We start from the raw sequence: 19,603 nt of genomic DNA, 5'->3' as shown, positions 1-19,603 counted from the left end.
AGAATCATCTCCCATCTCAAATTCCTTACCCTTAATCACATCTGCAAAGTTTCTTTCGCCATGTAAGGTCATATATTCACAGGTTCCTGGGATTAGGATGTGGACATCTTTAGGGGGCCATTATTCTATGTAGTGCAATGGTCATCCAGTTTTTAAAGTCAATACCATTATAAAATTGAAGAATGATTAATAGAGTATGGTATGTTGCAAATGATCTGTTGTGATATCATAATGCTTTAGGGTGTCAATAAGGTAGGATAGATTAATGAGCTGTGATTACAACATCATAGTAGTTTTACATGGTTCTGGGTAGCTGTCTGCATGGGTCTTGATAATCGTTGATATTTTTGCAAGTAGCAGCATTTTATTTTGTTCACTGGCTCTAAGATGACCACACTGCCTCCCCTTAGAAATGCTGCTTTAAGACTTGTAGAAGCTCAGAAAATGGTACAAATGAACTTATTTACAAAACAGAAATAGTCACAGATAACAAACTGTAACAAATTTATGGTTACCAAGGGGGAAAGGGAGCGATAAATTGGGAGATTGGGATTGACATATACACACTACTGTATATAAAATAGATAGCTAATAACAACCTACTGTATGGCACAGGGAATTCTACTCAATACTCTGTAATGACCTATATGGGAAAAAAATCTAAAAAGGAGTAGATATATGTATATGCATAACTGATTCACTTTGCTGTACAACAAAAACTAACAACATTATAAATCAACTATAGTCCAGTAAAAATTTTAAAAAAGACTTGTAGAAGCTCAAGTCATCAATATTATTATTACATACGCAGCATCTCTGTTATCTGGACCTTCTGTGTTTCTGAATTATAGGATGAAAATTTATTGTAGCACTTAAACATAGTGAGGAGGTACTAAGTTCTTATAGAAATGATTTGAGTAGAGCAGAATTTTTAGCCCTCTTTCTGCTTTGCATTAGCAAGATAACCTTTAGGTAGTTAAGTCAGATAATGAGTCAAGGTTAAGTGAAAAGAGTAACATAGGTATTTTTCATTCATAATCTATGTCTGTACTAGGTAAAGCAACTTCAGGACTTTAATGATTTTTTTCCTAATTGAAAACCATAGAGGAATCTCCTTTTCTCTTTTTATATTGTTTTACCTTTTAATTTGCGTTGACACTTGACCCTCAGTTCTACAATATATATGGTTTATTTGGGGGGTGCATTTGGAATTTCACTGTAACATCGGTCATCCTAAAGCAGCACTAGGTTGATGATAGATTTTTCTTGGAGGCCATCCAAGAGGTGGTTACTAAAGACCAAAAGGACCTCATTATAAAGTGATTTTGCTATAAAATCGTCCCTTGGAATGATCCCTAGAGACAGCAGCTCATTTGTACAGTTAAAAGAGCATGTAGTGTCAAAAATCGTTACTAAGGGGTCCTTACCGCACACCATTAGTTTAAATAAATTCCAGATGAATTAACAAGTTGTATAATGGCTTAATTCCATAAAAAGACTAGGAAAAATTATATAAGGAAATGTTGTTAATGTGATCTGGGGCAAGAAGACCTTTATGATTTCTGCTTTTGTAGATAGCCCTTCATGTGAAACAGACATTAAAAAAAAAAAAAAAAAAAAAACGACAAGTGGAGCCACGAATGGCATGTTACCCTCACCCAACAGAGTGCTTGGTGGAAAGAATCGTTAGACTCAGCCTTGGAATCTTCTTTCCAATGCACCTGCAAGCAAAGGGAAAAAGTACTTATAAAGAGATTGGGACTGCCTGGAGTTTAAAAAAAATTTTTTTTAAATAAAGGATCTTGAGTAACTTGAGTTCTTTTCTCTTTAAATTTTCAAACATTTAGAAAGGTAACACATTTTTTAAAAGCAAAAATGCTATTTTACTATACATTGTTTTGTATTCTGCTTTTCTTTTTTAACCCAATAACGTATCATGAACTTCTTTTGAAATCAAAATATACCTGTACAATATCACTTTTCACGGCCATATAGTGTTTTACTCTATGGCTGTACTCTGTGTTTCACTTGTTTGTTTTGGCCTCACTGCATGGCTTAGTGGGATCTGAGTTCCCCGATCAGGGATTGAACCCGGGTCCCCCAGCAGTGGAAGCGTGGAGTCCTAACCACTGGACTGCCAGGGAAATCCCTATACTCCGTTTTTAAACAAATCCCTGTGTTTGGGCATTAGGTTGTTTCTAATTTTTCACTATTATAAATGTATCCATCTGGGTCCAATCAGGAGAAAGAAATTCGAACATGGAAAAATGTAGTGTATGGAATTATTTAACTATAACAGGGGGTTAGAGTAATGAGGGGTTAGCCAGCAGGAAGTAAAGAGACAACTAGCAGGTAGAAGGTGTAGTCACTCCCCTGTGGAGATAGAGCGCCCACAACAGTACCCCCAGGGTTGAGGTGCAGATCAGGTTGAAGAGGGCACAGCTGGGGTTCACTGGATTTCAGAGAAGTCGCTGTGGGGCCGAGCTGGCGACACTGCCTGGAGATGGGTCCTTAGGGTACTAGGGAAAACAGTGCACAGGGAGGCGTCTTACTGGAGGCACTCTATTCCAAAACTGCCCAAGGAGGGGGTGTGTTGGGAGACGTTGCTGCCCTTGGGGTGCTGTTGGCCACTGCACACCAAAGGAGCTGTCAGCACGGCAGGAGTCTGTCAGGAGGGCACTGGAGCCAGGAAGCAAAACCCGTTTCCCTCGCAGTATCTCTGCAGTCTCCTCCACCGCCAAAGCTGGCAAAGGAAAAATTATTTAAAGGACCCAGATCCATTTTCACAGAGCAGTCAAAAAAGGGTGAACTTGGAGCTGAGAGACGATAAATTGAAAAGCGACAAAGGAAGCAGTGTTTCAAGGAGTATCCTTGTATATACATCAAGGCATACCATCCAGATGTTTTGTTGCCCACATTTCCTAGACATAGAATTGATCAAGACGTAGGCACGATTTGCTCTCTAGAAAGATGTGTTAACTATCCTCCCGTGACTTAGCACTTAGAGCTTCTTCACACTTTACTTAACCCTGGGTGTTAGCATTCTTTTTAATGCTTACAAATCTGATAAGTCAGAAAAAAAAAAAAAAAAAAAAAAACCTCAGTATTGTTTTTAGTTGATATTTTTAAAAAATTAGGGATGTCAGGGCTTTTATTTGTTTTCCTTTTTTATTCTTTTGTGCATTTCTTATCTATATCCTTTGCCCATTTAAAAAATTGGAAGATTAAGTCTTTCGTATTGATTTGTACATGCTCTTTATGTATCAAGTATCAGAATGTTTAAATGGTTATATAGTCAAATCTTATTAATGTTTAAAATGTAATTCATCTGGAAATCATTTTAGTTTAAGGTCTGAGGGTTATAAGTGTTTAACTTTTTAATTTTGTTCCAATTGTTCCAATAATGTTAACTATTTTCTCTTTTCCTGACTGATTTCAAATGTTACTTTGATCATATATTGTGTCTATTTCTAGACTTTAAATTGTTTTCCTTTGGTTTTTAGTGAGTTAATTGTCTCACTTTCTCTTTCAGAACAGGACGCAGGCCTTGATGCCCTTTCCTCGATCATAAGTCGCCAAAAACAAATGGGGCAGGAAATTGGGAATGAACTGAATGAACAAAATGGTAAGAACACATCTGAAATTGACCAGATTTGCCATTTAATATAAATGCTAAAGGCTTGTCTATTTGTTAAATGGTTTTAATATTACAAAACACCTAAAGTGGTTTAACGTCAATGGATTTTTATATTGATAGTTTAATGCAATTGAGGGTGGTTTGTGGCAGATTTAGACTGTAGTTACTAAACACTAGGAAAAGAAATTTGGTTTAAAAATGTCCAGTTTTCTGTAGCTGCTTTAAAAAATGCTTTGTTTTGTGATCTGTTTATCCTGTGGGCTCTACCTTATGTGGTCATGGGGTGAAGTGGCTCAGTGCGTTGTACACCAGTGCAGGGGCCAGGGCACACTGAGTTGTCCTCTACACACTGGCGGGGGGGCGGGGGGAGTTGACTCCTCTTCCGTCATAAATACCAGGCTGCAGGGCCAAAAAATACTTGAAGATTTTTTTTTTTTTTTTTTTTGAAGATTTTTTTATTCAGGGCTCGATGTGACAAACCTGGCTGGAGAAAGATTAGTTTGTAAACCCGCAAGCAGGATGGCTTGGGAGAGACAGAGCTTTTAGTCAGGCGCCTACCCAGAAGGCTGTGCGGTTGAGGGTCCAGGGGCGTGAGTGAAAGATGCAGCAGTAGGAGTGGAGGAGAGGGGATGGAGGCAGGGGACTGGCGGTGCTTTTACCGCATGGACCCTGTCGGGAATGGGGGAGGGGGGAGTCGCTGGTTTGTGAGTGGAGATCCTCAGTCCGGTTTGGACCCGTCCAATGAGAGATGCCAGTGAGGAATCCGAGTCACAGCGTCGAGTGGACGGTGGGAGATACGGTACTAGAGCTCGGCGAGAGGACAGGACCAGAGGGAAGAGATGTGAGCAGCTTCAGCAGAGAGGTGCTGGGTGGAAGCAGAAGAATGGTTGAGTTTCAGTGAGGCGAGCGTTTATCGAAGGCCCCTACTAGGTGCTAAGCCCTTTAATCTGTGCCGTTTCATTTAATCAGCGCATAGCACTGTGAAGGTGATGTTATTGCTGTTTGTCAGAGGTGAAGCCCAGAGTGTCTGAGGGGCCCCGTAACGTCACCTCAGTTGTAAGGGATACAAATGAAATTTCACACTAGCTTCCTCTCTAAGGAAGACAAAGTGGGGAGAGAAAAGTAAAAAAAGTAAAAGGTTTCAGCTTTTGGTCATAGTATCATGGAGGCTCACGGTGGAACGGCTTTCAAGAAAGCTTACCCTGTGTGGGCGACCATTGGAGCCCTGGGGGGTGGGCGCGTACTCGCTCCAAGGGGGGGCTGCACCTGTCAGGTTGCGCAAGTCCCACTTTTTCTTCATCTCTACAAAGACTGAGTTCATCTGTTGCCACAGTACTATTCCATTCATCTGTCATAAATGCATAAAAAGTTAATTCTATCCATCTGTCATAAATAAATAGATCACCAAAGCAAATGGAGAAATCCTCTAGCTTTACCATCGTAATAGAGGTTCTTAATGGTTTAAGGACAGAGAGGAGGACAGTTCAGTCCTTTCCTGATGGTGCTGATGTGAAGGTACTAATTCATGTATGTGCATCTAACTCAGTTATTGGCCAGTTCCTTCATTGAAAGACAGTATTCATAAGAAAGTTAGCTCTGTAGGAAATCTGCCTATCATAAGTATAATTGTTCTTTATCCCAAGGAAATTTAGCCTGTTGAGTGGGTCAGTCTAGAAAGGACGCTAGCCACACACTGGTAAAGCACGTCCGTCCTGTGATGTGCTCAGATAAGCCGTGTCTAGTAACCGTGGTCCGTGGTCAAGGGTGGATAATGCCTGCTTTGGTGCGATGACTTGCTGACTTCCCGGATGAAGTCTCTGTGCATTTCCTTGCATAAGCAATCACACGGGCATGTCCTTATCTTGTTCAGTAGCCACCATACTTTGCTGCGTATTAGAATCACCTGAGGACCTTCTCAGCCTCCGAAGCCCAGGCCATACCTGAGCTGGTTTTCTGTTGTTGCTGTAACGCATTACCACAGACTTAGTGGCTTCAGACAGTGCAACCCCCTCCTTATAGCTCTGGAGCTCTGAAGTCTGCTATGGGTCTCCCTGGGCTAAAACCAGGTGTTGGAAGGGCTGCATCCCTTTCTGGAGGCTCTGGGGGAGAATTAATTTCCTTGCCTTTTCCAGTGTCTAGAGGCTGCCTGCATCCCTTGGCTTGTGGCCCCCTTCTCCACCTTCAAAGCCAGCAATGGTGGATTGAGTCCTTCTTGCATGGCATCACTCTGACCTCTGGCTTCTGTCTTCCTCTTCCTGTTTTAAGGACCTTTGTGATTATGTCAGGCTCACCCGGATAATCAAGAATAGTGTTCCTGTTTAAGGTCAACTGATTTAGCAAGCTTAATCCATCTGCAACCTAATGCCCCTTGGCCATGCAACCTCATAACATATTCTTAGGTTCCGGGCTGTAGATGTGTCTGGGGGGGGGGGGCCGCTCTTCTGCCCACCACAGTACTTTATGCCAGTTAAATCCGAATCTCTAGGGTGAGGCCCAAGCATCAGTACTTTTTTAAAGCTCCCCAGATGATTTCAGTGGGCTGCCAGGTTTGGGAACCAGTGCCCCTGTTGAATATGCTGAGAGAATGTATTTAGTACTGTACTTTTCTCTTGCCTCTCGTATGCTCACATGACAGATGGAAAGCCCACCCATGCACAGACCGTTCACGTGGTTACATATGACACATCTGCCATCCTAGTCACGGAGACTCTTTCTTCCCATCACACGTTTTACCCCCATCCTTTTCACCTCTTCCTCCTGCCTCCCCGGTCCTCATCTCCGTTCCAGACCCGGATGCATATATGTGTACATAGACAAACATGAGGTATTTTTCCATGAGTTGCCAGAATAAGCTGGGTTTTCTCTGTGGTGGCCTCCCACTGAGATTGCAGCTATGCTGGTGGTTTTCTGTTGCGCACATTTGCTCCTCAGAAATAGGGCAGAGTCAGCCATTTACTTTCATAGGAACAGAGAGATTCTCTGAGGATAAAAATGATGTCCCTGCTAGGGCTGTGATCAGCCTTTATTCCTTTTGTCAAAGTCAAGAAGCCATTATGTCTGGAGGTGCTGAGAACAGGCTTGCAGCCCCATCTGGATTTTTACTGTGACCCGAGTACATAATGAGGCGCCTGGGACCCAGGAGAAGGTTTCCACTTTTGGCTGTAAATATCTCTACTTGGTTTATTGACCTACTGAATTACTCTTTTGGTTTTCACTAAATGAGAGAAACAATAGGCTAAGATAATGGCCAGCCAGGCCATTTTTGGAATCAAGTATCCAGACTGAGAGCATAGCCACAAAGCCGAAGGGTCGAATTATCATCACTGTAGGAATCTTCTCAGAGAGAGTTAAAAAGGGCCTGGCCCACACCAGTAATTACCCTGTTCCTATGCCAGTGACCAAGCCTAATGAGGAAGAGGATTGGCAGTTCAGTGAAAATGCGGGTGATGGGAGACCTGCAAGTCTAGTGGATTTGGGGGGTTGGCAGCTGGTGAAGGTGGGGGGATGCAGGAGAAGAGGGGTGGGTGGAGGGCCGAGCCAGGGAGATTGCCCCATGGGACCACAGTTCACAGTGAACCGTACGGATGGCTGGGGGCAAAGGGTTCGTGTCAGGCTGACTGCCCAGATGCTGTTCCAAGGTGCAGCTGTGATACAGTTTTACTGAAAAATCCCTTAAAGCTCATGCTCAAGCGGACAGGGTCTTTGGAAAGGAACACTGAAACAAGAAAATGAATGGGACTGACTTGACTGAAGTAGATATTTCTGAGACCTGATTTGGGCGTTGGCCAAGCTTTGAAGTCAGCACCGAGAAGAACCACAGAGGCCCGGTTCCGAGGGAGGAAACAGCACCAGGAACAGACTGTCACTAACCTCTGCCAGTGTGTGGTGGTCCTTCTCATTCTTTTTGATGTTCAAATATCCCAAATTCGGCCAGTCCTTTCGATGTTTCTCTGTCAATCTTTAAACCTTTCCTTGCTTTCTGGAAGAATCCATGGTGACAAGGAAGGCCATTCGTCTCTACTGACAGCATAAGTACTGGGATTGAGGAGACCAGGGTGTCCTTTGAAAGAACTAGACAAAATGATCAAAGATTTCGCGTACACATCAGTGAATTACCATTGTAAGGGTCTGTTAGAGCTCCTAGCTGCATTTTCATGTTGAAATTAATGTGGCAGGCTGAGTAATAGCCCCCAAAGATACCCACATCCCGATCTCTGGAATCTGTGTTTCCTTTTGTGACACAAGGGACTTGGCAGGCGTGTTAATCCATTGAGGATCTTGAGACGGAGAGCTTATCCTGGATTACGTGATTGGGGCCTAAATGTAATCACAGGTGCCCTTCTCAAAGCGGGGGTGGCCAAGGGACTTCCCTGGCAGTCCAGTGGTTAAGACTCTGCGCTTCCACTGCAGGAGGTGTGCGTTCAATCCCTGGTCGGGGAGCTAAGACCCCACATGCTGCCAGGCACGGCCCCAAAAAGAAAGAGGCCAAGAGAGCTTTGACATGGAAGAGTGGCCATGTGATGACTGAAGCAAGGTGCTATGATACTGGCTTCAAAGATAAAGGCAGGGGCCCCGGGCCAAGGGAGGCAGGGAAGACAGCTCTAGAAGCTAGAAAAGGCCAGGAAATGAACTCTCCCCTAGAGCATCTGGAGGGACACCTTGATTTCAGTTGAGTGAAACTGATTTTGGACTTCTGATCTCCAAAACTTATAGGGGAGTGATTGTGTATTGTTTTAAGCCACTAAGTGTGTAATCATTTGTTAGAACAGCAACAGGAAACTAATGTAGGTAATCATTGTCTTTTTGTCAGTTGTCAGTGAACTCAGGTTAACCCCTCTTACGCTAGAAAACATGTATTGACTCCTTCATGTGTCTGTAACTCCTCTTCCTTCTTGAGGAGCTTTCTTTGAAGCGGGCTTCACAGAAGGAAGTTTGCAGTTCTGGCGCCCCAGTCAACCTCTCAAACTGCGTAGCACTTTAATAACAGAATTTAATTGCGGACTTTAGTCTTGTACTGGTGAAGTGTGTGGGCATTTGGGCGAAAGAATCTCTTTGTGGAATATCTGGTGTCAGAATTTCCCAGAGTCCAGTAGGCCAGCTGATTTGAGGTAGCACGGAGAGAAGCAGTTTATATTTTAATAGTTGCATATTTTAAGTTTTAATGTGTGGTAGAAATAAAAATGACTAGCATTTGAAATCTGATTTCACAGCACTACAGAATCTCCTTATTCAGTTAACTTGTGTGAGCAGGAAAATGATAGTGAGTTGATAAGAAGAAAAACATTAAGCAAAAATGGTGCAGGTGAAACATGAGCACGGCAGAAAGTTATGAAGGGGGGCACTTGAAACGCTGACAGTCTGGAAGCACCACTATAAGAAGACGATTTGTTCAAGCCGAGGGCGCTGTAGAGTACTTCATTTTGGGACTTGTCCTGGTTCGGTGCTCTGTGATGTAACCCAGGCACCTTCTCCACTTGGCCTTCCTGATGGTGAGATCACATACTAGCCGAGCTCAGGGATCAGGTGTGCTGGAACAATGCCTCCCAGCTCTGCCAGCGTGTCAGCTGGTGGCTGTGGCGGGGGTGATGTCGTCTGATGCTGCACCCCCAGAATTTCAATATGCTTGCCCTTTGGACGAAGACAGGCAGAAACTGCTTTCCTCTAAAGGAAATGTACAATGGTTTGAGGTCCAGGGAGTTTGTGGTACTGCTTGGCAAGTGAGCAGGGCCACACCCCGATCCCACCGCCCAGAGCTCTATCCCAGGAGAGCTGAGCCTAGGGCTTGGAGCGCGTGTCTCTGTGCCATCGGGCACTTTACGGACCAAGCAGGCTTTTATGCATTGACGAGGGGGCCTGACCGCGGGCCCCCCGCCCCCAACTTTGGGATATAGACACATGCCTGCCGGTGGGGAACGGTTTTCTCCAAGTGGCTGTGCTGATCTGGGTTCAGATTTCCTTTATTGAGATTTCATTCGGCTGCTGGGATTCGTGGAGTGGCTTCTCAAGCCTGCATTTCATTCATAAAGAGATTTGTGAGTTCCTTAGTCTCAGAGACTCTTAGGATGGAGAGGAACTTGTGCGGTCACTCCCCTCCCCCACCCCCTGCCATCTCTTCATCTTTGGGAAGAATTGCACTCAGTCGCCCCGACCTACGGCCATCTCTGCTGCCCTCTGGTCACCTGGAGGCACTGTAAACCCTCCTGCTGTGCAGAAGCAGTGGCAGCCGTGGCCCATCTGTACACGCATGTGCACGTTTTACTCATTGGCTCTGTAACTTTCCTTTATCTGGATTAAATCTTTTTTTTTTTAAATTTATTAATTTATTTTTGGCTGCGTTGGGTCTTCGTTTCTGCGTGAGGGCTTTCTCCAGTTGTGGCGAGCGGGGGCCACTCCTCATCGCGGTGCGCGGGCCTCTCACTATCGCGGCCTCTCTTGTTGCGGAGCACAGGCTCCAGATGCACAGGCTCAGTAGTTGTGGCTCACGGGCCCAGTCGCTCCGTGGCATGTGGGATCCTCCCAGACCAGGGCTCGAACCCGTGTCCCCTGCATTGGCAGGCAGACTCTCAACCACTGCGCCACCAGGGAAGCCCCTAAATAATCTTCTGTTCCTAATAAAAAGAGGCCTCATTAAGCCTAGTGAGGTCTGTCCCAAAATCCAGAGTAATATTTTTCCTTCCTTAGTACATTCTCTATTCATTCAGCAAATACCGAGGGCCGACTATACGCTCAGCTCTGTGCTAGAACCCACGTATCAATCAGCTGTGGTGAGACTCGGCTTCTGCCCTCTGTTCTAGAGGGAGAGGCAGACGTTAGACAGCTAAGTGCACAGATGCCCAGTTAGAGACGTACAGGGCACCATTACAACATAGAACAGAGGACCCTGACGTGGATTAGGATTAGGAAAGCCTTCCCCAAGGGCATGATCTATGTACTGAGATTTCAAAGACCATTTCTAACAGAGGGAACAGCGTCTGCAAAGGCCCTTATATGGAAAGGAGGGTAACACGGTTGAGAAACGTGGGAGAAGGCCACTGATCCCAGAGTCCAGAGAGCCGGGGAGAGGAGAACTGGTAGCAGGCTGGAGGGGAAGGTGGGAGTCACTGTGTAGGTGTGACCTTCGACCTATCTGTACAGTGAGTGACCTAAACATCCATAGCGTTGGCGTCATCCGTTATGTAAAATTACTCAGTTTTCTACTTTATCAATCCTGTAATTTCGTCTGTATAATTTACTTTTTCGTCTGTATAATTTACTTTTTACTTTTACAGCTCTATCCCTATACTGTTTGCATTGTCCCGTAGCAGTTAGTGCATCTAAACTGAGAGTTTAGCCACTTTTAGGGAGAAGAAATAAGCACATTGCCAGTGGGACGTTTATTCACTGAGCAGATGTTGACTGAGTACCAGCTGTGTGTATGGTCCTTTATATTGAAAAGCAACAATTACAACTCAAAACCAGAGCCCTTCCCTTACTGCTCCTAAGTCTAGCTGGGAGAGACAGACATGAAACGAACACCCCCCCCCCCCCCCCGCCAGATCAGGGTGTTTTCTCACATCGCGGGATGTGCTGTCGAGGCAGAGACCAGGTGGCCCGGGCAGGGGGTGACAGGGAGGTCCGGGTTCAGTTGGTGGCTGAGGTTACAGGACCTGGGCCAAGGTGGGCCAGTGAAGGGGGGAGGGCAGGTGAAGCATTCCAGGTAGTGCCAGGACCTTTCGTGTGAGGCCTCGGAGGCTGCGGAGAGCCTTGCAAGTTTGAGGAATCCGAAGAAGGCTTTTGTCGCTGGTAGAGTGGGTGACGAGGCAGACGTGCCAAGGTGAAGTTGCAGAGGGGTTCGGAGCAGGGCTGGGATGCTTCACAGCGTGAACACCTAGTAAGCCCTGAAAATTACGGGGAATTTATATTTTCCTGGGAAGGACAATCAACAGTCTGAGTCAAGGAACAGTTATGTTAACAGTCATTTTCTTTTTCTTTTTCTTTTTTTGGCCACACCACGCGGCTTGTGGGATTTTAGTTCCTCGACCATGGATTGAACCCCAGGCCCTCAGGAGTGAGGGCACGGAGTCCTAACCACTGGACAGCCAGGGAGTTCCCTGTTGACAGTAATTTTGAACAGCACTATGGCTCCATGCTAATTAATACCATTTCTTCTGTTCAAATATACGAAAGCCTATGTACATCCTCCTTCAAATGCCACTTTTACCCTCCACAGATACTGATATTTAGTGCTGTTATTTTAATTTACTCCATTACATTTTATAATTGCCATTGATTTTTCTTTTTAACTCATTGTTTCTAAATTTCCAAACTTGTTTTTTTTTTTTTAATTTATTTATTTATTTATGGCTGTGTTGGGTCTTCGTTTCTGTGCGAGGGCTTTCTCTAGTTTCAGCAAGCGGGGGCCACTCTTCATCGCGGTGCGCGGGCCTCTCACTATTGCGGCCTCTCTTGTTGCGGAGCACAGGCTCCAGACGCGCAGGCTCAGCAATTGTGGCTCACGGGCCCAGTTGCTCCGTGGCATGCGGGATCTTCCCAGACCAGGGCTCGAACCCGTGTCCCCTGCATTGGCAGGCAGATTCTCAACCACTGCGCCACCAGGGAAGCCCTGCTTTGTATTCTTAACAATCATTGAGGACTCCTAAGAGCTTTTGTTTACATTGGTTATAGCTGTCAACATTAATTGCATTAGAAATTTAAAACATTTTAAAATATTTATTCATTTTAAAAATAACAATAAGCCATTACATATTAACACAAATAAGTTAACTTTTATGAAAAATAACCCCCAAGTATAAGTAGCTTAAAATAGAAAACGTGTTTTATTTTTTTTTTATCTTTCAGTATATATCTGTTGTGGGGTCATTGGTGGGCATGGTTACTTAAGATCCCTGATGGATAGAATAGCCACCATTTCAAACACTGATGGTCACTGTGCCAGAGAGTCGGAGAGCTCTAGAGGGTCTTGTTCCTGCAGTTAAGTGCTCTGGCCCAGAAGTGACAAGTCAGTTTCGTTCAGAGCGCCTTGGTCGGAGCTAAAACCACTAGGAGGTGTTATCCTACCCCTGCGTCTGGTTGAAGGGGAAGAAGACTGGACACACTGGGTGGGTGACACACGTGACCGTCACGGGGGCAGTGTTTCGCAGTTAGGCGCCAAACTGCCTCTGATACTGACTAGCCGTGGGACCCTCCTCTTTCTCTGTCCTTAACTTCCTTGTCTAGGAAACGGGGATTTTAGTGCCTATTTTAGAGTGTTGTATGACGGTGACATGAATGGCCACGTGTGACGCTTCGAGAGTTGGGCCTCACACATTGTAAGGGATCTAAACGTGTTTTCTGTTATGAACTCTTTATTCACAGTACAGGCTGTCGATCAGAATGGTAGACTGAGCTGATGGGGAGCCCCTCGCTCCCTTCCCCACACACATGGAAATGTTAGATGAAACATTTTTAAAAATTGATTTATACTTCTTAGATGAGCTTGAAAGCAAGAAAGAGTTTCTCCGGGTGTCAGAAATGAAGGTATTTTATTAACCCACAGCCGTGAGCGGACTGGAAGCCTCGTGGCCCTCAGAGATAGCTGAGCGGATATGCACACTAGGCTACTAACGTTTCAACACCCACGCAGAGATGGGAGCCGGGGCTCTGGTCCCTGTGCATTCTGAGGGCCTGAAGGCGGGCTCCGTACACAGCCAGGAGCCGAGAAATGACCATTTTATGGGGAAACGAATTTCCGCTATCTCCCCCCAAGAATGAGATGCTCAGCGAGGCCACCCACCTTGGGCCACAGCCACTCTTATATATATATATTTTTTTTTTTTAAATTTTTATTTATTTTTATTTATGGCTGTGTTGGGTCTTCGTTTCTGTGCGAGGGCTTTCTCCAGTTGTGGCAAGCGGGGGCCACTCTTCATCGCGGTGCGCGGGCCTCTCACTATCGCGGCCTCTCTTGTTGCGGAGCACAGGCTCCAGATGTGCAGGCTCAGCAATTGTGGCCCACGGGCCCAGCCGCTCCGCGGCATGTGGGATCCTCCCAGACCAGGGCTCGAACCCGTGTGCCCTGCATCGGCAGGCAGACTCTCAACCACTGCACCACCAGGGAAGCCCCACTCTTATATTTTTAACATGTAGACTTAAGTTTACATATTTTTAACAAAGTTTAGAGCAAATAAATATCTCTGAATCAATCAAGTTTAGAATTCTTAACTTTGCTTCAAACTCTTCCTCTATAATGTTTTAAACTGAAGCTCTCTTTTTTTCCTATGGTCAGTGTTTTTATTTAGATTTACCAACATGTTTTACTGATTTCTCTTATTGTTGTATCTATTCTATGACTCAGCTCTTCTAACAGATTTTTTTTTTTAATTTTGAGAACTATACTTTTAAACACCATTAAAGCTTATGCTTTAATGCTTACGATTGCTTTTCCCCCACAGAAGTATGTTTTTAAGGTAAAGTCTTTTAAACCTTTGAGTGGTACTAATCAGAACTTTACATTTTCCTTCCGCTCTTTGCAGTGTTTCTGTGTCCTCCAGGTAAGCTTTGGTTTGTTCATCTCAGTCTTTCTCACGCTGTTATAGGGCGAGTTATGTCCCCTCAAAATTCACAGGTTGAAGTCCCAATTCCCAGAACCTCAGAATGTGATTGTATTTGGAAATAGGGTCTTTAAAGAGGTGATTAAGTTAAAATGAGGTCATTAGGTTGGGCCCTAATTCTATAAGACTGGTGTCCTTATAAGAGGAGGAAATTAGGACACAGACACACACGGAGGGAAGACCATGTAAGGACACAGGGAGAAGACGGCCGTCTGCTGGTCAAGGAGAGAGGCCTCATAAGAAACCAGTTCTGCTGACACCTTGATCTCATACTTCTAGGCTCTAGGATTGTGAGAAAATACATGTCTGTTGTTGAAGCCCCCGCAGTCTTGGTACTTTGTTAAGGCAGGTCCATGAGTCAAGGATCATATTGATGAGTATAGGTAGCTGATGTAGGCTTTGTTGGTATTTCAGTAGGTTTATTTACCCCCAGATCTTCTCTCTCGAATGTATTCTATATGGGCAGGCAGGGTATACCAGCAGGCAGCTTTCCCTTTAGGGTGTGTGCTTAGGGTAGAAGAGGACACAGCAGATCCAGGACCTTTTGCTATATAACGCTTACCCCCAAATCACTAAGGGAAAGAGAACTTTAACCTCAGGGTGACATCTTTTTATGTCTTCTTGGTTTTTTTTTTTCACCTCCGTGTCTATCCTAGAGGCTCCTCTTTGACTCATTTGCTAGCCTGGACACCAACACCATGGGCGCTCCTTAGGCAAACCCTCCTCTCTAGAGAGAGCTGTCCTGGGGGGCTGCAGCTGGGATCCAGTACTCTGCAGACTCCAGTCCCCACAGGACAGGGGCAAGGGCCACCTGGCTCAGCTGTTGTCTAGACAGCTTTCCCCTCAGATGCCCTGGCTCCCGCCTCACAGCCATCTCTCTGTAGGCCATTCTTCGGCTCCCAGTAGCCATTGACTCCAAGCTCAGAGCTTCTCCAGGGTTCTATCAGGAAGAAAGAGCTCTTATCTGTAGCCCTGAATGTGTATTTCAAGTTGCTTTTTTTCTCCCCCCCCAGTTTTGATTTGTCAATACAGTCCCAACAGTCTTCTTTTTTGAAAGAAAGCCTTTCAAATGACTTATTCACTGATAGCACCCCTTCGTGTTCTCAGGGCCACCATGGAATGGATTTATTCTTTCAAAAAATATTTTTACTGGCATTTCATTGTGCTCTTGGGAAGGAAGCCATGTGTGCTTGCTCTGCTGTCCTGAGCTCAAAGTCTCTTTTATATATATATATTTTTTACAAGGTCTCAGTATCTATAGAAATCGTTTTCCTGAAACAGCTAGTGTTCTGGAAGCTTCAATTAAACAAGTTTTTAATACAGTCTGTGAAAGTTGTTTTCTAGGGCTTCTGTGATTGGAGCGATACCTCCTAAGTTATTATCTGCTGTGTTTATAGATGGATTTGCCTAAAGATAAGACAATTAGAGATATGGAAGGAAGGTGATTATTTTCCATGCGCTTATGGTATTAAATACTTGGTGAATGTAAGATCAGCTCTTTATCAGAACATTCATTATTCATCTCTAGGAAGGGGCTAGTTTATAGTAATGGGGCTAGTTGGGGGGGTAGAGAGAGAGAGAGAGAGAACACCAGTGAGAGCAAGTATGTCGTTCCAACAATAATTGTCCAACACCAACTGGGTGTCTGATAATTTAATTCCATTTTGACACTGTTTATGTGGAGTTAACGTCAGACTCAGACTCCACAGGTGTAGGGGCCCCATAGGACTGCCCTCACTTTCACAAGTCCTGAGGACCCCTAACCACTTCTGCCCCACTGGCTGCAAATACAGGGTTCCCACACCCCACTCCCCCCGCTTCAGGATTCCATAATTTGCTAGACTGACTCACAGAACTCAGGAAAATGTTTACTTACAATTTCAGTTTTGTTATGGAGGATGCAACTCGGGAAAGCCAATGGAAGAGGGACAGGGGTGGGGGTGGGGACGCCCACAGAGTATCCGTGCCCTCTCCAGGCACATCCCCCTCCCAGCACGTCCATGTGTTCACCAGTCCAGAAGCCCTGCAAACTTCACTGCTCAGGAATGTTCATTGCTCCTTCGTTATATAGGCAGAGACTTCGTTAAATAGGTGTGATTGATTAAACCTTTGGCCACGTGAGGAACCCAGATTCTTTGAATTTGCTGGCTCTGCAGAAAAGATACTCGGACACATGCATGATGTTTGTCATCTGGCTTCACTGCTAGCTTTAACTCTGGTGAACTGGGCTGGGCCCACTTTGGGTCACAAGGACTTACTTTGTTGACCTGTGGTCTAGTGCCTCCTTACCCCTTTCTTCTAGGCCAATGTCTTGGTTTCTACCTGGCTGTGAAGTCAGCTGAGAGGTCATCTGATGAGAGAGAGGGGCGAGGATTTTCCAAAGGAAAAGCTGTGGAAACAGCTTTTGTCAGGGGAAATGTCATTTATCCTCAGGCCCTCGGACAGCTGGCCCTTGTGATTCATCAGGCTTCCCTTCCGCTGGGCTGCACCACAGTTCCTAGTTGACTTCCAAGAGGGAGGCTGTCAGACCAACATTAGCAGCTGGAGTGGAGAATAGAGGACAGAATAGCCAAAACCCGAGACCGGAGAGAATCTCAAAGGGAAACCAAAGCTGTCACAGATGCAGGAGCAGGTCACACTGGGAGCTCTGCCTTCTGCCACTTCGACCCAGTGATAAGGCTCTTCCTGCTCCTGGTGCCTTTGCAGGAAAGGGAAACCCAGAGCTCTCTTTGGAGGTTATGCAGGGGGGGATCTCCAAGACCACCCCCTCAGGTTTGGTGCTTTGCTAGGACTCAGCAGATAATTGGCTACTCACTGAAATTTATGTATACCCCCGCCTCCTCAATACTTGCAGTGCTTTTGCAGTTATTCACGGACATGTGTAAAGAGGTGAAAATTTGGGGTTACCTGATGAACACATTCCCAGCCAAGGTCAAACCGGGTGACGCTCTGCCTTTTTATTTCTGCTCGCATACAGAGGTGGCCAAAGGATGGAGACTGCGGCTCTGGGGCCGGTTGGATGGGGTGTGAATCCCAACTCTGGCTCCTGTTAGCGGGGCAGCCTCAGGCAAGTCACTTGACACTTCTGAACCTCATAGTCTTTTTTTTTTTAAAACTGAAGTATAGTTGATTTACAGTGTTGTGTTTCAGGTGTACAGCACAGTGATTCAGTTATTCAGGTTCCTTTCCCTTATAGGTTATTACAAAATAGTGATTATAGTTCCCTGTGCTACACAGTAGGTCCTTGTTGGTTATCAGTTTCATTTTCTCTTTTGAAAAATAAAATAGAATCTACCAGGATGAGTTGTTTTCAGGGTTTAAGATACAATCTGTGTTATATCTATATAGAATATATACGCACGCGTACACTTCCTTTAGGGACAGTGGTTCCATATTCGTGAATTCAGTGTTCATGGTGACTTTGTGGAACAGAACTACCATGAATAACAAGAATCGACTCCACTTATACCCATGGTTATTACAGTTGATTACAGTGAAAGAGTACAAAGCAAAATCAGAGAAAAGTCGCAAGGGGCAAAGTCCAGGGGAAACCAGGCACAGGCTTCCCGCAGGCCTCTTCCAACAGGTGGGGGCGCACAGGATGCGCCTGCGTCCCCCAGTTATGCCAACACCTGTAAAGTGTTGCCAACCAGGAAAGCTCATGAGGAAGTCGGGGCCCAGGGTTTTTTTTTTTTTTTTTTTTTTGAGGGAGTTGGTATGTTCCCCGATTCCAGAAGGAAAGCAGGCGTTCAGCATAAACCAGACTGTTTATACAGTTTAGGACTAGTGACCACACTTATCAGTTAACGGTGGGAACCCTCCCCAAATCCGAGTTCCCAAACACCAGCCAATTTTGTAAGCAGGCCTTTCCTAAGAAAAGCAGTCGAGCCTGGCGTGTTAACTGTTTTCCGCCCAGAGGCCTCCACCCAGTGTGGTTTGTTTATCGTATCACTACACTTCTCTTTGATTGGACGACCTGTGGGAGAGGATGCTTGATTTCTGAGATGGATAGACGTGTGCTCTTCAGAAGGGAAGGGGGTACAGGAAGGAGGTGCCAGCTGCCGGGGACCCATCCTTGCGCCTCAGTCTCACCTAGAATGTGTGAGACCGGTTCTGATATGGAAGACCTGCTGAGCTTGGCCTGTCTTTAGGGGTCGCAGAGAATGTGCTTTTCAAAGTGGAAGTTGTTTAGCATCTGGGGTGGTGAAAAGGACTGAAGGACTTGGGTAATAAAAACCAAAGCAGCAGGAAGGAAGTGGTCTGATTAGAACCAAGTGCTTAGGCTGGGGGAGACCGCAGGAAAGGAACTGAGGTTGCAGGGCCGTGCTTTTAGGTGGTTCAGAATCATTAAAGGAGCTGGAGCACGAAGGCAGCCCGGTCTGGACCGTGTATTTTGGGGCAGGAACACGATGTTCTCCTTCCATCTGGACAGTCCCACCAGGAGAGAGGAATTTTAGAGGAAACATTCTCTGAATGCAGTGATAAAGACCTTCTATTTTATTTTTCATTGTTATTACAATAGTTTTAACTATTTTAACGGTAGTTTAGGAACTGGGTTGACATCAAAGGCAAAGTAGCTCTGTCAGCCAGTTTGGTTAGTTTGAAATCCATAAACACAGCTTTAAAAAAATTTCTAGGGCTTCCCTGGTGGCGCAGTGGTTAAGAATCTGCCTGCTAATGCAGGGGACACGGGTTCGAGCCCTGGTCTGGGAAGATCCCACATGCCCTGGAGCAACTGGGCCCGTGAGCCACAACTACTGAGCCTGTGCGTCTGGAGCTTGTGCTCCGCAACAAGAGAAGCCGCGATAGTGAGAGGCCCGCGCACCGCGATGAAGAGTGGTCCCCGCTTGCCACAACTAGAGAAAGCCCTCGCACAGAAACGAAGACCCAACACAGCCATAAATAAATAAATTAAAAAAAAAAAAAAATTTCTATTGTGTACTGAAGAATTAACCAGCCTTTGAAGTGTGGTTCAGCGTTAAGTGTTGTGTACCCACCAATAAGTGAATTTAAGGAGACCCCAGTGTGTTTCTGTACCCTGGGGGTCATTCAGGTAGGATCATTTGAGGCCCTGTGTTGAGAAGGGACCCTCACTTCTGTTTCTGGATTCACTCCTGACTTGTAGGATTTGTGCTACTACTAAACTCATCCTAAGCTTGGCCGGTCTTAGAGGTGGGAGTGAGCTGAATACTCATTTACTGCTTTCTTTCATCATCCAATCAAAGAGCATAAGAGTAGCCATTTTTGTTTTTCTTTGTTTAAAAAAATAATTTAAACTTTCTCTTGTACTTTTTCTTGCGGCAAGTGGGCAGAGAGTCTGGGGAGTAGTAAGTAGTTGTGATTGTGAGGGATGTTTCAGCTGGGCTCATGGAGAGAT

General features: G+C 45.3%; 1 protein-coding gene across 6 annotated transcripts in view; it reads left to right on the top strand.

Moving 5' to 3' along the window:
• Positions 1 to 19,603, top strand: part of STX8 (syntaxin 8) — a 252,938-nt gene that overhangs the window by 61,592 nt on the left and 171,743 nt on the right. For all 6 annotated transcript variants that reach the window (XM_082372919.1, XM_082372918.1, XM_082372920.1 and 3 more), the window contains one exon: positions 3,533 to 3,625. In XM_082372919.1, the coding sequence (XP_082229045.1) occupies positions 3,533 to 3,625 (93 nt within the window). The remainder of the gene's footprint in view (positions 1 to 3,532; positions 3,626 to 19,603) is intronic.

The sequence above is a fragment of the Balaenoptera borealis genome, assembly GCF_965194805.1.
Source record: "Balaenoptera borealis genome assembly, chromosome: 20".
NCBI classification, from domain to species: Eukaryota; Metazoa; Chordata; class Mammalia; order Artiodactyla; family Balaenopteridae; genus Balaenoptera; species Balaenoptera borealis.
This window is presented reverse-complemented; position numbering and strand designations above follow the sequence as displayed.